This window comes from Pungitius pungitius, chromosome 12 (assembly GCF_949316345.1).
Source record: "Pungitius pungitius chromosome 12, fPunPun2.1, whole genome shotgun sequence".
Classification (NCBI taxonomy): domain Eukaryota; kingdom Metazoa; phylum Chordata; class Actinopteri; order Perciformes; family Gasterosteidae; genus Pungitius; species Pungitius pungitius.
In genome coordinates this window covers 204,742-221,184 of record NC_084911.1, presented here as the reverse complement: position 1 = coordinate 221,184, position 16,443 = coordinate 204,742, and the positions used below count along the sequence as shown (strand labels likewise).

The window sequence follows — 16,443 nt, the reverse complement described above, 5'->3', positions numbered from 1 at the left end:
GGGTTCAGGTCTGGAGGCTAGCTGGGCCAGTCCAGAACCTTGAGATGCTGCTTGTGGAGCCACTCCTTCGGTGCCCTGGCTGTGCTTTGGGTCATCTTCAAATCATTTTATTTTATTTAGCCCGCAAATCAGCCTTTACAGTCTGTACATGAGACGTTCTCTGTCCTGAAACCCTCACATCGGCACAGAAAGAATTCCCCCCAAAAAAGAAAAACCCCTCATGGGGAAAAGGGAAGAACCCTTAGTGAGATGGACTCACCACAGGATGTCATGTGACACAATGAACAACGCCAAAGATGTACATTACCTTCAGTTCATATGACAGAAATGATACTAAATATTTGCATAGTAAGCCAGGTGTACGACAGGACCACTGCAGGGGCAACTAACCACCATCAGGTAGAACCTCCATCCACAGAAGAGGGAGAGCAGAGAGATGTTGGTTCTTCAATGTTCTCACTCGGCTGGTCCCTTTGCAGAAAAGCACCTGCAAAGAATGATGTTTCCACCTCCATGCTTCACGGTTCTTCTGCCTCTAAACAAGGCAAGTGGAGTTTAGACCAAACCGCTCTATTTTCATCTCATCAGACCACATGACCTCTTTGGGATGATCCAAATGCTCTTCAGACGGACCTCTGTGCGCTGTACAGGTAATGAGTGGAGAACAGGAGGGCTTCCTAAAAACAAGCCAACGGGTCTGTGAGAACCTGAATTCTTACTGGTTGGTTGGTGATAAAAATCCTTTCTTTAAAATCATACAATGGGATTTTTCTGTTTTAGACGACCAATGATACAAATTAGACTCCTACATGTTTTGTAAGTGGGGGAAACCTGCAGAATCGGCAGCGTATCAAATACTTGTTCTCCCCACTATATAAATACATATATATATATATATGTATTTTAAAATATTATTTGAACCAATGTTATTATTATTGTTGCTTTTATTGTTATTATGAAGCAGTGATGAAGTATAAAATAAATTATAAAGTATAAAATATAATTTTATATATACACACACGCACATACATACACTTTATTCCCCTTATTGTATTAAAGTGTAAGAGTCATTTTTGGTGACTCAGAGGATTTTCTGTTCTGATGAAACATTTCGGTCTGCTGGGAAACTGCTCCTGGATCAGTTTGCTTCGGGTTTTGTCACCGTCTAAAGTGTGGATTCTGTTGTGAATCAGAACTCAGTAAAGATCCACTCTTCAAACTTTACGACCAGTGGAAAAAAGGATCCTTACTGGTAGATCTCATTAAGGAAGTAAATGTTTTCTGTTTTGTTCTTCTGGAGCTTTTGACCTCGTGACCAGTTGTGAACCTTCTTTTAATGAAGACATGTGAAAGCTCTGGAAAAAGCACAGAACATAAAAACTGATTAAATATAGTAAATGATTATAAATATATGAAGTCTCTCTTTTTAGAGACTGTAAAGTGGATAAGTAGTTTGTGCCTCAGATACACATTCATGAGGTACTTCATGAATGCGTTGTATTTAACGTACAGAAGGAAGTACAAAGTTGCATAAATTTGAAATATTCCTGTAAAGTACAAGTACCTCAGTTGAGTACATTTTTTTCAGTTTTTCTGCTGACTCACTTTTTTTCCCAGGATTTCCTAAGCAGTAGAAAACATAAAGTCATACAGGAAGTGAAGGTGAGTAATGAGGATTAAGTTAAGTGTAAGGCATTAAAAAGGAGTAATTATATGTTTATTACTGTTTACTTTGAATTGCAGAACCTTTATAATGCCAAGGAGTATACTGAAGTAATACTTTTAATGAAATAAAATAACTGAATACTAATAACATTGATAAAAGCAACAATAATAATAACATTGGTACAAATAATTTCTTTTATTTTCAAGAGGAATAACAACTATGATATTAAAGCCAATATTATTAATAATAACTTCAATTGTTGTGTCTCAAGCTGCTGGAAGGATCCGGAAGTGCAGGTAAAGTAAAGGTGTGGAGTCACGTGTGTCACCGCGGCAGGTGAGGCTCCCGGTGAGTCCTGTCCTTGCTGATAGTGACGCAACACTCGTCTACGTCACTTCGGGCTTCCTCTCCATTATGACTCCGTCCATGGAAAACCCCGCGCGAGCGTCTGCAGATAAAAAGTCCAAACGGCTGCAAATGGAAGCTGAACGAGACTTTAGCGAGTTTACCGGCGGACAGACACCGACACCGGGACACCGGCCGCGACCCCGCCCGACATGAACCCAGCAATTGGTGAGGACCGACTTTCACTGTCTATCACGGAAATGCACGTTTCTTAGCAGAAATATTCACAGTCTGGTTGAAGAGTGTGACTTATACACAAAGTTACTGAGACATCACATGAAGGGTTATAAGTGCGTATGTGGAGGGTAATTGGTTCCGTATGGAGGGTTGTTAGTGCCTGCATGGAGGCTAATATTGTGTATTCTATGGAGGTTTATTAGTGCGGATGTGGAGGGTTGTCCCTGTCTCTATTGATGTGGCTGAAGATAATGATGATCACATTGATGATGCAATAGTGATGAGGATGATGATGGTTATAGTGATAATGGTAACGATGATCATGGTGGTGGTTATGATGGTTGTGATGATGGTAGTGATGATGATGATGATGATGGTTGTCCCTCTAGTCTCCACTCTGCTGCACTGCTTCCTGTTGGCGGATTTCCTCCAATCAGCTCCAGTAGTCTCTCCCTCCGACCCTGACTTGCTCAGAGAGTCGGTTGAACAAGCAAAGACTCTGGTGGATAAAATTCTGAGAGACATCTCCATTGTGCACCACGCCACCGTCACGATGGAGGTAACCAAGACAACCAATGCTGCTGTAGCTCGACTCTTGCTGTTTGTTCTTCTTTATTTGTGGTTAATTTATTCCCGTTCTCCTCAGGGTTTGACCCTTGACTCTCCCCACCCAACTAACCTGGAGACGATGGTGACATCACTGGGGATCCCCCCCGCCCCCATCCTCAAACCACTGTCCGAGCACTTTACACTGGTTGGTCCGGGTTCTTTGGGTTCTTTTGCTTGTCTGAGTTCTATGGATTCTCTGGGTTCTTTTGGTTTTTCTATGGATTCTCTGTGTTCTTTGGGTTCTCCAGGTTTTTTTAAATTTTTCTATGGATTCTCTGTGTTCTTTGGGTTCTCCAGGTTTTTTTTATTTTTCTATGGATTCTCTGTGTTCTATGGATTCTCTGGGTTCTTTTGGTTTTTCTATGGATTCTCTGTGTTCTTTGGGTTCTCCAGGTTTTTTTTATTTTTCTATGGATTCTCTGTGTTCTTTGGATTCTCCAGGTTCTTTTGGTTTTTCTATGGATTCTCTGTGTTCTTTGGGTTCTCCAGGTTCTTTTGGTTTTTCTATGGATTCTCTGTGTTCTTTGGGTTCTCCAGGTTCTTTTGGTTTTTCTATGGATTCTCTGTGTTCTTTGGGTTCTCCAGGTTCTTTTGGTTTTTCTATGGATTCTCTGGGTTCTTTGGGTTCTCCAGGTTTTTTTTATTTTTCTATGGATTCTCTGTGTTCTTTGGGTTCTCCAGGTTCTTTGGTTTTTCTATGGATTCTCTGGGTTCTTTGGATTCTCCAGGTTCTTTTGGTTTTTCTATGGATTCTCTGTGTTCTTTGGATTCTCGAGGTTCTTTTGGTTTTTCTATGGATTCTCTGTGTTCTTTGGATTCTCCAGGTTCTTTTGGTTTTTCTATGGATTCTCTGTGTTCTTTGGGTTCTCCAGGTTCTTTGGTTTTTCTATGGATTCTCTGGGTTCTTTGGTTTTCTATGGATTCTCTGGGTTCTTTGGGTCCTTTAGGTTCTCTGGATTCTCCATGTTCTCTGTGTAGGGGTTCTTGAGGTGGCTTATGTCCTTTCAGAGGTTCTAATGATGGAATGAACAGAACATAATCTCTGTGTCTCCCCCTGCAGGACGTCTGTGTGGGCCGCATGTCATCGGGCACCCGGCTGTACCAAAGGCTGCTGGGAGTTTTATCTGATCGAGCGAGCGGCCTGAGCGACCTGCAGGCCGACCTAAGGGACCTGCAGACACACGTCGCCAAGGTAACGCACACACGCCGCCACGGTAACGCACAACCACACATGACGCACTTCATCAGCTGACTCTGTGTTTCTGAGTTACAGATGAGAGAGGCAGCTCAGCTCAGGGACCCCGAGCTGGATGAGAACCAGAACCTGGACCTGGCCTCCCGTCTCCATGGTAACTACCAGGTGCAGATTGCAACTCACCTGACGCTGACTGATCTCCGCTCCTTCTGTCACGACCTGATCCGCAGCCTGAGGGCCATCGCTATCTTCAAGCCTCGCCCTGCAGGTATTGACTAAGCGTCGCCCACCACACAGGAACAAGGCACTGAAAGGAGACACGGCCAGAATCCAAAGAAACCTCTGTGAAGGCTTGCAGTGCATCAAGGAACATTTTATGATGGAAGAGACATTTTATAGCAAGACGTGATGATGATGAAGAAGACAATGTCGATGATAATGTTCTGGACTTTATGGCTCCATAAATTCCATCTCAACTTATATTAGTCCCAGAAATGTACCCTCTGAGAGATTCGTCTTTCTTCAGAGACCATCTTTTAGATTTCTGGATGTTTATTTTTACACTTTTATTGTGGAAGAATCCTCTGAACTTTGTGTGAACAAGGACAGGAATGCAGAGATGAAAAAACTGATCTGAGGTCTGCAAGTCTGAACTCGTCCTGCTGTCTTCAACTCCTCGTTCAGAGGAACGACAGTTATTGATCAGTTGCTAATCACTGATCAATCAGCAACAAATCCATTGGACCCAAAAATCCAAAAGAACCCAAAGGTCAAATTCCTGAAGTTCTCAGAGGACTCAACGCAGATTACTGCAGACCTTCACAACCTGTTCAGACTCCTCCCCTGTGGGGGCGCTACAGAGCCCTATAGGACGAAACCACCAAAATATCAGATCTATATTTATATTGGTCATAGTATTAGAAATGTTTATCCTTCCAGTGTATAAACATCTTTTCTACTTTTTATTTTGTCGTCAAATAACAATGAAACAGATAATTAACTAATGAATGAACCTTAAAAATAGGCAAGACACAATTAAGGACCATTTAACTAATCAATAACTCATAGATCATAAACCTTGAATAATGAATAGATGATCAATCAATCTATAACAATCGTTATTGATAGCATAAAAAGATTCAATAACTGTTGACAGAATTTCAAAGCTTCTCCCTCTGTGAATCACATGCTTTTATTGTGAAAAAATCCCAGGTGCTCAGAGCTCTTTATTCTAAATGTTTTCTTGTGGCGGAAACTCGTTCCTTTGGGCCTTTCCTTTGGCTCCGGTTTATGCTTCCTATTGGTTTTAACCACGCAGGGAACAGAAGACCAGGAGCAATTTGTTGATCACTTGTAATTTATTGTAATGAAAAACATGAAAGAAAGATAAGTTGCACCATCAGGGAGTCACGGCCAAGATCAAAGACCTTTTGCCTTCACGCCAACTTATAAGAGCGTCCATCTCACCTGTAGGGGGCACACTTTGCAAGAACAAAAATTAGTTATTTAAATACATGGACATGAACTTAAATGCGACTCCTACATGATTCTTTGTATTTTTATCATTATTAAATTTATAATATTGATCAAAATCAGAAACATTTATTCACCAAGTAGGTTGGCCATATGAGGAATTTGTCATGGTGGGTGGTGCATACATGGCATTGAACAAAGTAAAATAATTTACAATTAAATTAACAATGGATCATAAAATACAAATAAGGTGCACAGGAAAACATAACAATACACAGGTGTGTGAAGGTGAAAATGACTAATGTTTATATATTTACTAATCATTTTTTATTGTCATTTATATTTATTGATCGTCATTGATATTATTATTATTCAATATTTATTGTCATTTTTTCATATTTCTTATTTATGTTGAAATATTTATTTAACTTTTGAGTGTATTTTGTTTAGATGTTTGTCAGAAATATTGTATGATTTCCTAGCAGCGATGATGTCATGTTGTGTGTGAAAGATATTTGTCAAATTATTTACTGTATTTATTTGTTGGACCAAGAAACTAATTTTATTGAATTGTGTTTGTTGTCTATTCATAATATTTTATAATAAACATATTTTCCTAATATTGTTGTTTGTTATCTTGGGGTGCGTTCTATTCAGCTTCAGAGACAACTTATTACATTGTGTCATGTGACCGGAAACAAATCAAGGTTTTGGATCGAAAGAACAAATTTCTTTTGACTAGCGAGCTAGCTAGCTTGTAGGTCTCCAGAGCTACAAAGGGTAACCAGTGTAAAATGAAGTTTTAGAAATAGTTAACTATCTACTTATCACTTTATAATTTAAAGTAACTTATTGAGTTAAAAGATAACCACAAAATGTTTCTCTCAGAAATGTTTATTGAAAGGATTTGACTATAGAGGTCAAAGGTCACTTCTGAAACAATCAAAAACAATCTGAAACAATTGTTTAGTTTCAATCTGACAACAGAATGTCGTTTTTACATTAAATCACTTCTGCTGCAGTAACAACATCAGACAAACAGCCGCTGGTGCTACGTAGCTAAGTGAGTGGGGTCGGAGTCCCTAAATACTGTTTTTTTATGAACTCTTCTAACCATCTATCCTTGACCCCATCACGTTTTCCAGAGGTAAAGCAATAGCATTTAGGAATAGATTTAAGGAGGTCATTTCGAATCCAGTCAGCTTCTTCCACACAGTCAGACCCCGCCTCCTTGAAGACATTGCAGAACAGCCCCCACATCAGGTGAGGGAGTGGTCAAAGGGTGTCTTTCAAAGGGGGCGGGGCTTAATGCAGAATCTGCTGATCAGAGGTAAAACTGAATTTTGAATATGTCAAATGATGTTTCCTCTGGACTCTTTTTCCTTTAGGAACACCGTAAGATCAAGGTTGAACAATGTCGCCTCTTTTGTACAGAATCCAGAAGGACGAAGACACAGGCTAAGTTGCGGAGGTCAGTTCCTACGATGTTCGTTGTCTCTTCTTTGTTTTTCTTTCTGTCTCAGAACTTTTCTTTCTTTCTCTACTACAGATTGAAAATCTTTGATGCAACGTTTCAAAGTGCTTCGATCAGAGGAGCTGACCACACCCATAGCCTGCAGGGGACAGGAGAGAGGTTTCACTCTGATGTTTTTATATAATATTAAATGAAAATAGTCAAAATACAGTTTACCCTCCTTCCTCCCTTTCCTCCTTTTCCTCACCTTTAGCTTGTTGCCGTCCATCTGTAGCAGCTCTTTTCCGCCAACGTCTCTCGCACTGAATTCTTGGACATATTGCTCCATGTTGAGTCCTCGAAGCCAATGACAGACCTGCTGGGTCGTCCACGACGACGCTGGACAGGACGAGTCTTCAAAGGGCTGTGGAGAAAGAGGAAGTTTTCACCTCCCGCATCCGTGCCTCATTTTTGTTTCTAACAAGATAACTATACCCTACTACCATAATACCCATATTACCGTGGTTACTGTGTTTGTTACCTCATCAGAGGACTGAGACAGTGTGTGGTACGGGTGGGAGGATCTGGAGGAGGAGGAGTCAACACCAGGACAGGAAGAGGAGGAGTCAGGCAGAGGTGGAGAGAACTCTTCACTGAGAGCCGACTCCTGAAGGACCAACATAGGAAATAGTTATGGGATTCCTTTTCTACTTTGTTTGTGGACATGAGGGGTGTAGTTTAGTACCTGGGAGAGGGACCTACGAGGGGTCGGGGTTCTGGTCGTCATGGAGACCTTAGGGGAAGGGGTGGGACTTCTGAAGGAGGAGGCGGATCCTCGTCCCTCAGTGAACCAGGAGAAGGGGACGAAGGATCCGGAGGAGCGAGGCGGACTCTCAGACGTCTCTCTGAGGACAGAAGAAGAAGAAGTGAGGACACCAACAACGTGGCCTTGTTTGTTGTTGTGATTGACGGACCCACCGGCTGCCCACAGAGAGCCTGTTGGATTTATCCTTCCTCACTCTGATGTATGAACGTCTGAGAGTCACCCTGCGAGAGATTGAGACATTATTGATAACGAGAATGCGAACGATGAGCTGGAATAAACAAGGATATCTCCTACAGCTGAGTTGCTATCTGTCAAAGGTAATCTGAACCAGGCGCAGGCTACCTGGCATTTATATAAACACCTCTGTTACCGTTGTGGATGGTTTTTAACTCTGTAGCTAGGCTAGCCCTCTACCAGGGCCGAGTGCTCCTAAAGGGGCGCGGCAATTGTTATGTTACTTATTGTGTGTGTGAGTGTTTGTGTTTCCCACCCAAGATCCAGGAAACGTCGCTTGGTTTTCTTATCGAAGACAACGGTCGGACTGTCGGGATCAGCCGGACTGGTGTCCCGACTCGAATCAGAAACCAACACTAACACACACAAAAACATGCACTCACACAGTCAATAGTTCAACAACATTATTGCAGATAATGGACAGGTCTCTCTTAAGTGCGTCTTATGTGTTTTCTCAGGTGTCTCAAGTGTTTAAGGTGTCTTTTAGATGCATCTCGGGTGCATCTCAGGTGTGTGTCAGGCGGGACTCAGTTGTGTACCTTCGCTGTCGGGCCTCCTGCTCCTCCTCATGTAGACTCGGGAGCAGTCGGAGGAGGGGCAGTACCGTGAGGGCGAACTGCTTGGAGTCGCCAGGGCCTCCTGTGAGGTGGCGTTGGTCAGCTGATGGTACCGCCCCCTCGGGAGGGCAGCCAATGAGGCACCTTCGTCCACTGGAGAGTGAGGCACCTGTGAGTGAGAAAGCTGCAGCTTAATGACTAAGCATTAACACAACTTTTATTAGTAAAGATTACTATATCCTTCTGTAACTAGGAAACCTAGGTTAATGATATTGGTGGCAGTCTGGTTTTAAATGTCTCTGAACCCTGATGGGAAGAATCTCTGAGCTCTGATTGGATAAATCTCTCAGCCTGATTGATCTCACCAGGGACACACAGTCCTGTGATGTCACAGTGATCTCATCAAACTGGAGGAGGAGCTTTAGAGTCATGGCTAATCGTGTGCTCACACCAAAACGCTATACTCGCCCCAACCAGTTGTAGTTAATTTGCCTTCTTTGGTGTCCCCTTCATTTGCACCAGAAAGGGAGCAAAGCTTATCTCTGTGGCTTGTCTCCGTAAAGACAATTACAATTTCCACTGTCCACCATGGAAATAACCACTATTTCTGCTCTGTACTTGTGAAAAAAGCGGAAGTTATCATGATAGGCCCAGAGCGCCTTCGAAGTCAGCTGTCACGTGATACAGTCTCTATGGATGGAATTGCTCTGGTATCCAACAGCACCGTCAGAAATCTTGGAGTTCTCTTCGACCAGGATATGTCCTTCAACTCTCATATAAAGAAGACTTCAAGGACTGCCTTTTTTCATCTACGTAATATATCGAAAATCAGGAACTTCCTGTCTCAAAGTGATGAAAAATAAAAAACTAGTTCATGCATTTGTTACTTCTAGACTGGATTACTGTAATTCTTTGTGATCAGGCTGCTCTTGTAAATCGCTTAAACCTCTCCAACTGATTCAGAATGCTGCAGCACGTGTATTAACAAGAACTAAGAAATGGGATCATATAACTCCTGTATTAACTTCTCTGCACTGGCTTCCTGTTAAATCAAGAATAGAATTTAAGGTACTTCTCCTCACCTACAAGGCACTTGCTGGTGAGGCACCGTCTTATCTTAAAGAGCTTGTTACACCGTATTTCCCTACAAGACATCTGCGCTCCGTTGATGCTGGGCTACTTGTGGTTCCTAGAGTTTTAAAAAGTAGGATGGGGGCCAGAGCCTTCAGTTATCAAGCTCCTCTTTTGTGGAACCAGCTTCCACTTTCAGTCCGGGGGGCAGACTCGGTCAGTTCATTTAAGATGAAGCTTAAAACGTTCCTCTTTGATATTGCTTATAGTTAGGGCTGGCTCAGGTGAGCCTGGACCAGAATTGAATGTATTGTACATCTTTTACATTGTTGATTCTGTACACATGACATCCATGTCAGTCTGTCCATCCCAGGAGAGGGATCCCTCCTCTGACGTTCTCCCTAAGGTTTTTTCCCTTTTTTCCCCATTGAAGGGTTTTTTCATATTTTGGGGAGTTTTTCCTGTGCCCATGTGAGGGTTTGGGGACAGAGGATGTTGCATGTGTACAGACTGTAAAGCCCTCTGAGGCTAATTTGTAATTTGCGATTTTGGGCTATACAAAATAAAATTAATTGAAAATGAATTGAATTGGAAATTACACAAACGTCGGAATCGTATATATTAAATTCAATTCATGTGCATGGTCCTGCCAGGATATGGAGTTGTGTTTGGGTTCATGACGTCATCTGCTAAGATTCACCAACTAACTTCAATCTCAGCTGCAGAGCACCTGTCTATCTGTGTCCTTTTCATAAAACATCTTCAAGTTTTGGCAGCAGGATGGTGGTGATGACCAGGGCAGCATCTGAAAGTTTATTGGCTTCCACAAGACAGCGTCGGGCAAACGTTTTGCCGAAGTTTAAATATTTCACTGAGCTTTCAATGGCAATTTATTTCCTTCGCTCATTCGTGCCGTTAAAACTTTGCTTCATCTGCAACAATTTGCGTCTGTGCATTGATATTGGATGGAATCTACTTGTGCGAATAATTCACTTTGCTTTTGCTCACCTTTCTCTCGATGCTATCGTCGCCCTCCGTGGAGCTCACACTGTCACGGTAACGGGACATGGAGGGGCGGGGCCTTCTGGCTTTAATGGACAGCTGGGCGCGGCACTTCTGGATGCTGTTGTCCAGCAGCTCCGTCTCCGGGACCTCATTCAGGTCTGAGACACCGAGATAGAGAGCATTGTGGGGGATGAACCCTGATATTTCTGCACTTGTTATAACCACCGACTTTATCAATGAGGTCATTTAACAACAAATACTGGTGGGTCTGATTGAGAATTCTTGTTTCCAAAGTGAACAGAAATGATCATCAATAAGAACATATAGTTATATATATATATATATATATATATAACACATCAAACATTACACCAATGACTGCTTTTCTCCAAACACAAAATAAAAATAACAATCTCAAATAATATTTTACAAAGAATGAACTTGAACATGTTCTAACCTATGGAAGTAAATCTGTCATTGAAAAGGTGATTGAATTTCTAGCACTGAATATTTATGCATTGAAATTATGTACCTGAATGTTTTTCAACGTTAAAATACTGCAAAAAATTCAACTGCAAATTATTCAACCACAACCTCTGGGACCTCAAGGAAGAGCAATCGACTCTAGATTCAAGATCAGGAGCGTGCGTCAGAAAAAAGGACACAAAATGCATCCCATATCCAATGCAGCGATTACGATTGTATAAGTGAAAAAACAGTTATCTTGGTCCACCCTGAACCCTGAAATGTTTTCTTGCCACTGACGATGTTCAACGTTTTCACAAGAATACAAATCAGCAGACCAATTTATAAGCTCGGTTGGCCGGCGACGTAGCGTGGTTCGAATTCCAGGTTGTGGCGAACTTTTAAATAAAAATATTTATTTTATATATTTCTTCATACGTGGCAGTGATGTAGTGCTCACTCATACAATCTGAATCGCTGCATTGGATTGGATGCATTTTGAACATATGCTCCTGATCTTGAATCTAGAATCGATTGCTCTTCCTTAGTGTCCCGGATGTTGGTGTTGAATTTTTTGCAGTTGAATTATTTGCGGTTGAATTTTTTGCAGTATTTTAACGTTGAAAAACATTCAGATACATAATTTCAATGCATACATTTTCAGTGCTAGAAATTCAATCATCTTCTTCTTTCAAAACCCGATGACACAGATATACTTCCGTAGTAACCTTGTTACTAATAAACTAATAAAACCGTGATTTTGTTCTGTGTTTTAATACCTTTTACTGTCCTTTTTAACCTTTTGGGTTTTTGTCTCCCTTTTAACTGCGCACTTTCGGTTTGTCAAAATAAAAGCACAATCAGAAATGCACCAACTGATGAAACCAAATATCATAAATACATTTAAAAAGTCTATTCAAATACTCCACACTCACTATTGGTGTATAAACACCAATATTTACATGTATAGACACACTATATACATACATATTTGGTATGCATCAACATATATAAACCAATCAATAACTACATTTCAGACTCAGGGTCCAGATGACACAAGACAATAATACAAAATACATACAGAACAAAAGCAGAAACTGAGGCCTAACGACTCACTAAGAGACATGTATAAGGGCTGGGCACGTTAATGCGTTATGAATGCGTTAATGTAGCAATCCATTAACGCAGAAAATGATTTCTTCATGTGTTAACAGCATTTTTTATTTTTAAGCATTGGGAGGGGAATACCACATTAACCAAGAAAATGGAGAAAGGTACGGCACTGTTAAATGGACATTTTTAGCGTAATCAATAAAAGCAAAGCTATTTGTAATCACTGCAAACTGGAAGTATCTTATCAGTACTACAAGCCTGAAGTACTACATGCAAGAAGAATGAAGCGTCCTCAGAATGTGAGCGAATGAGGCGTGTACGACGCGCACCAACTCGCAAGCCGTGAGGAGAACACGCGAGGTGTGTGAAACACAGTGACGGCGTTACAACGAGCAGCAGCTGTTGTTCTCAGTGACGACATGCAGACAGTCTCAAGTACAACATCTGCACCTGTAGAAGGTGGTTCTCTCTTGGTCATATTGTTCCGAAGAAGAGAAGCTCTTCATCATCTGGAACGTGAATGACCTTGTGTGTCTTAGCAGCTGGCTCCGTGTAAGACAATGTAAAGTCGGAGGAATGGATAAAAGAAGATAAAAGAACAGGGACCCTTACTACTAAACACACAATGCTGCATTATGCTTCACACTGTTCCCTGATGAAAGACTAATGTTTCTTCTGGTACCTCTTCAGAAAGAAAGAAATATGTCCTGCCTGTTATATTGTTCTGATAACTGTACTTTAATATAAGAGGGTACTAGTTTTTGTACACATGTATGTGCATGCATGTGTGTGTGTGTGTGTGTGTGTGTGTGTGTGTGTGTGTGTGTGTGTACTCACCAAACACACTGCCAGTGTCCTCCAGGTCTTCAGCCATGTCTCAGATGAAACTGCACACACACACGTTAGGGATTTAAGTAGAAGTACTTCGTAGTGTCGTAGTAGATTTCTTCAAATTTTATCCCCAAAGAGGTTTTTTTTAAAGTTTTTTCTCCTGTCAGGTATTAGATGAGCAACTGGATGCAAGACAGCCGAGTGAGGCAAATATCTTGAGTATTGCATCAAATAAACTGTGTTAAAGAACTGTGATCTTATATGTTGTGTTGTAATTGAAGTGTACTAGTTATAAGATGAAGACAAACTATGAATGCTATGTTATATTCACTCATTGAGGCATGAAGCCAGATGTTTCTACATAGAATGTATTGGAATGTGAGGGAGGGATAAGATAGAGAGGTTTCCGGTTAGTGCAGCAGATTCACACCTGGATGTGAAGAGGATGAACCAGGAGGAGACATTTTGAAGGAAAAGCCAATGACACTAATGCACCCAGGAGACCCCCCCGGGAGTTTTCAAAGGACCAAACCGGGAGAAGAACTGGTAGAATTTTTGATAGGTCACCTTTGACTTGTTCAGAGAATTCTCTATTTTGCGAAATGCATCACTGTTCACATTATATTTCACTTTGTAAATTGTATTCCTTATCATTGAAACTGTACTTATAATGGCACTTTTCTATAATATGTTTTGAAACTGCTTATTTGATGAAAAATGTACTTTCTTGTTACTTGTTCTTCTGAGTTTGTATCTCTATGTGGAAATGCACTTATTGTAAGTCGCTTTGGATAAAAGCGTCAGCTAAATGACATGTAATGTAATGTAACTTTGTTTAGTTATTATTATTACTTTTTTAATTTTAAAATCCGAGCCAGGTGACTGTTTTGATTCATCGTGGTGTGATCTCCCTCGAGGGGCCTCCTGAACCTTAACACACATAAAGACAGAACATACAGATGTTAAGTGACCTCTTCACTGAGTGGAGTCCCAACAGAGTCACCGTCTTCTGTGTTTAATAGTGATCAGTTAGAAATGTATATTTGTGGGTTAGCGGAGTCTCACTACCTGCCTCACAAGTCTGCTTTTTCAGAGGTCAACTACTCAGAGAGGAAGAGGAGGAGGGGGAGTAAAGAGAGTGGAGTCAGGGTGTTGGCATTACATCACCATCAACAACATTAATATTCCTTTAACTTTACAAACGAACCTCTGGTCCTCAGGGCGAGGAAGGGGTGTGCGAGTGAGCTTGAAGGAGATGGACCTTCTGCGTACACATAACCTGTAAAAACACACCTGTACCGACTTTACCTGGACTAGGTCGCACTTTATTAGCACTTTCTAGTTTGAGAAATTGTACTTTCTTGATTTTTGTTTATCTGGTTCTGTTCCCTCTTGTTTCAATGCAGAATAGCGCCCCCTGGAAGTGCTCCCTCTGGGGAGATTTTTGCCCAGTTTCACAAATTGACTTGTTATTTTTCACACAGGTGCTCTTGGATATGCGCTACAAAAAAGCCAATCATATAGTATGAAAATACAGCTAACTAGATTTTCCGCCATTTAGAATTTTTTGAAAAACCTTTTTGGAATCTCCTCCCAGACGCTCGGTCCGATTCTCGAGGAATTCTCAGGGAATCACTATTCGCTCACTGCCATCTTAAGGTATTAAAAACTTTTATGTGCATCTCCTAGCCATTTATTCTGATCGACCTCAATTAAATTAAATTCATCGTACAATTCAATAAATTCATTTGTATAGCCCAAAATTGCAAATTAAAAATTTGCCTCAGGGGGCTTTACAGTCTGTACACATGCAACATCCTCTGTCCCCCCACCCTCACATCGGCACAGGAAAAACTCCCCAAAACCTCAAATTTGTGAGTACAAGCCTTAGGACGGACGATAGTTCACATTGAATATTGGGCGGTTTGTGATAAACGTTGTTGCCGTCACAACATTATCTTTGCATGAAAGTTCTAGCAGATATTTTGGTGGCTTGGAAAACTCAAAAACTTGATAACTTCTGTCAGCGTATTGGGTGATGACAAGAGCATATGTGGCGTTTTAGCTCAAAAGTGGTAGATTGCCTCCAGCGAAGCAGCTCAGTGCCATGTTTGCCCAACATGTTTGTCATTTTCTTGACATATGTATAACAGGGAGACTTTTTTAAGTCTCCCTGTTATACATATTTATATTTTCATATTTATTTTGTGTGAGAATACCCCCCCCCACTCGCAAGGGGAGGCGAAGGCTCGTTCATCGCTGCTCGCAGCTTTAATTACATTTTGTATCTTGTTACATTGTGTCTCTTGGATTTATTCTAGTCTTTCTTTAGTATATTGTTGTTATTTTGTGATTCATCCATTCATTGTTTTCATGTCTTAACAAGATGTACTTCATTATTTATTATGATGTGATTTATGTCTCAATTTGCTGCATAGAGAAACATCGTCTCAGGCTGGGTGGAGATAGACTCACACTCACACACACACACACACACACACACACACACAGCTAATGAGGCAAACACATTAGGTACAACACTCCTTCCCAGAAGCTCCAACAGGAAAATGCATCGTCAGACCAGGAAGATGTTTGACAAATGAAAAGATGGAGGAGGAAAAACAGATCAATGATGGAGATAAACCCAGAAAACAGAGAGAAGGAGAGAAGGAATATGACATGTAACCAGAGAGAGGGAGAGGTTAGGGGGAGAAATACCAGGAAGATATTAAAACAGAAAACTCACCTTTATCTCTCCCTGACGGTTGTCATGACACGTCTCCCTCTCTGCCTCCTCCTCCAGCGTGTAGCCAGGACTCAGACTCCCAGGGTTCCACAAGGTTTTGCCCCAGGCCGTGCAATGATCTGGGTTGCGGTCCGAGTATTGTGGGCTTTGTAGTTTTCTAGTTTTCTAGAGTGAATGCTGGCTCACTGGAGGGAGCTAAGAGAGAGAGAGAGAGAGAGAGAGAGAGAGAGAGAGTGGGAGAGAGAGAGAGAGAGAGAGAGAGAGAGAGAGAGCAATAAAGAAAACACGTTTTTTACATATTTATAATTTATCCTATTTCAAACAAATAATGTGCTAAAGATCACAGGTTGCCTTGCTTTGTTTTATGAAATACACAATTCATGCCAAATAAAACTGAAGCAAACATCAATTCATGGCAGACAACGTTAAAACACCAACGTGTCTGTTACGTCCCCTGTTCTGTGTGTCGGTTGGTGGGTGTGTTCTGTGTTGTGTGTGTGCATACAGGTGGTACTGATCATCCATGATCTCCATTCATCTTGTTACCCGGTTCAGCTGTTTCCACTCATCTCCAATCCCATCATGCCCTTCTGTCAGTATATGTTCCCCTGTGCTTG

General features: G+C 41.3%; 2 protein-coding genes across 2 annotated transcripts; one reads left to right on the top strand and one right to left on the bottom strand.

Annotated features, from left to right (window-relative positions):
- Nucleotides 1-2,564: 2,564 nt before the first annotated feature.
- LOC119220969 (uncharacterized) lies at nucleotides 2,565-6,038 on the top strand. Its single transcript, XM_037477343.2, has 4 exons — nucleotides 2,565-2,807; nucleotides 2,895-3,002; nucleotides 3,918-4,049; nucleotides 4,131-6,038. Exons 1-4 carry the CDS (start codon nucleotides 2,565-2,567, stop codon nucleotides 4,329-4,331), a joined length of 684 nt encoding a protein of 227 aa, XP_037333240.2. The 3' UTR covers nucleotides 4,332-6,038.
- An 11-nt stretch (nucleotides 6,039-6,049) lies between these two features.
- samd14 (sterile alpha motif domain containing 14) lies at nucleotides 6,050-15,881 on the bottom strand. Its single transcript, XM_037477338.2, has 10 exons — nucleotides 15,827-15,881; nucleotides 13,087-13,136; nucleotides 10,675-10,829; nucleotides 8,578-8,764; nucleotides 8,295-8,394; nucleotides 7,957-8,025; nucleotides 7,724-7,883; nucleotides 7,520-7,645; nucleotides 7,247-7,402; nucleotides 6,050-7,138 (listed from the first exon to the last, which is right to left on the bottom strand). Exons 2-10 carry the CDS (start codon nucleotides 13,121-13,123, stop codon nucleotides 6,998-7,000), a joined length of 1,131 nt encoding a protein of 376 aa, XP_037333235.2. The 5' UTR covers nucleotides 13,124-13,136; nucleotides 15,827-15,881; the 3' UTR covers nucleotides 6,050-6,997.
- Nucleotides 15,882-16,443: the final 562 nt, after the last annotated feature.

What these genes read in the sequence shown, in the direction of transcription:
- LOC119220969 (XM_037477343.2), top strand. Translation starts at nt 2,565, where the DNA reads ATGATCATGGTGGTGGTTATGATGGTTGTGATGATGGTAGTGATGATG. An exon ending in ACGCCACCGTCACGATGGAG is followed by an intron (nt 2,808 to 2,894) that starts GTAACCAAGACA and finishes CGTTCTCCTCAG; the next exon opens with GGTTTGACCCTTGACTCTCC. An exon ending in TGTCCGAGCACTTTACACTG is followed by an intron (nt 3,003 to 3,917) that starts GTTGGTCCGGGT and finishes CTCCCCCTGCAG; the next exon opens with GACGTCTGTGTGGGCCGCAT.
- samd14 (XM_037477338.2), bottom strand. Translation starts at nt 13,123, where the DNA reads ATGGCTGAAGACCTGGAGGACACTGGCAGTGTGTTTG. An exon ending in CGACGTTTCCTGGATCTTGG is followed by an intron (nt 8,026 to 8,294) that starts GTGGGAAACACA and finishes AATCTCTCGCAG; the next exon opens with GGTGACTCTCAGACGTTCAT. An exon ending in CTCGTAGGTCCCTCTCCCAG is followed by an intron (nt 7,646 to 7,723) that starts GTACTAAACTAC and finishes TTGGTCCTTCAG; the next exon opens with GAGTCGGCTCTCAGTGAAGA.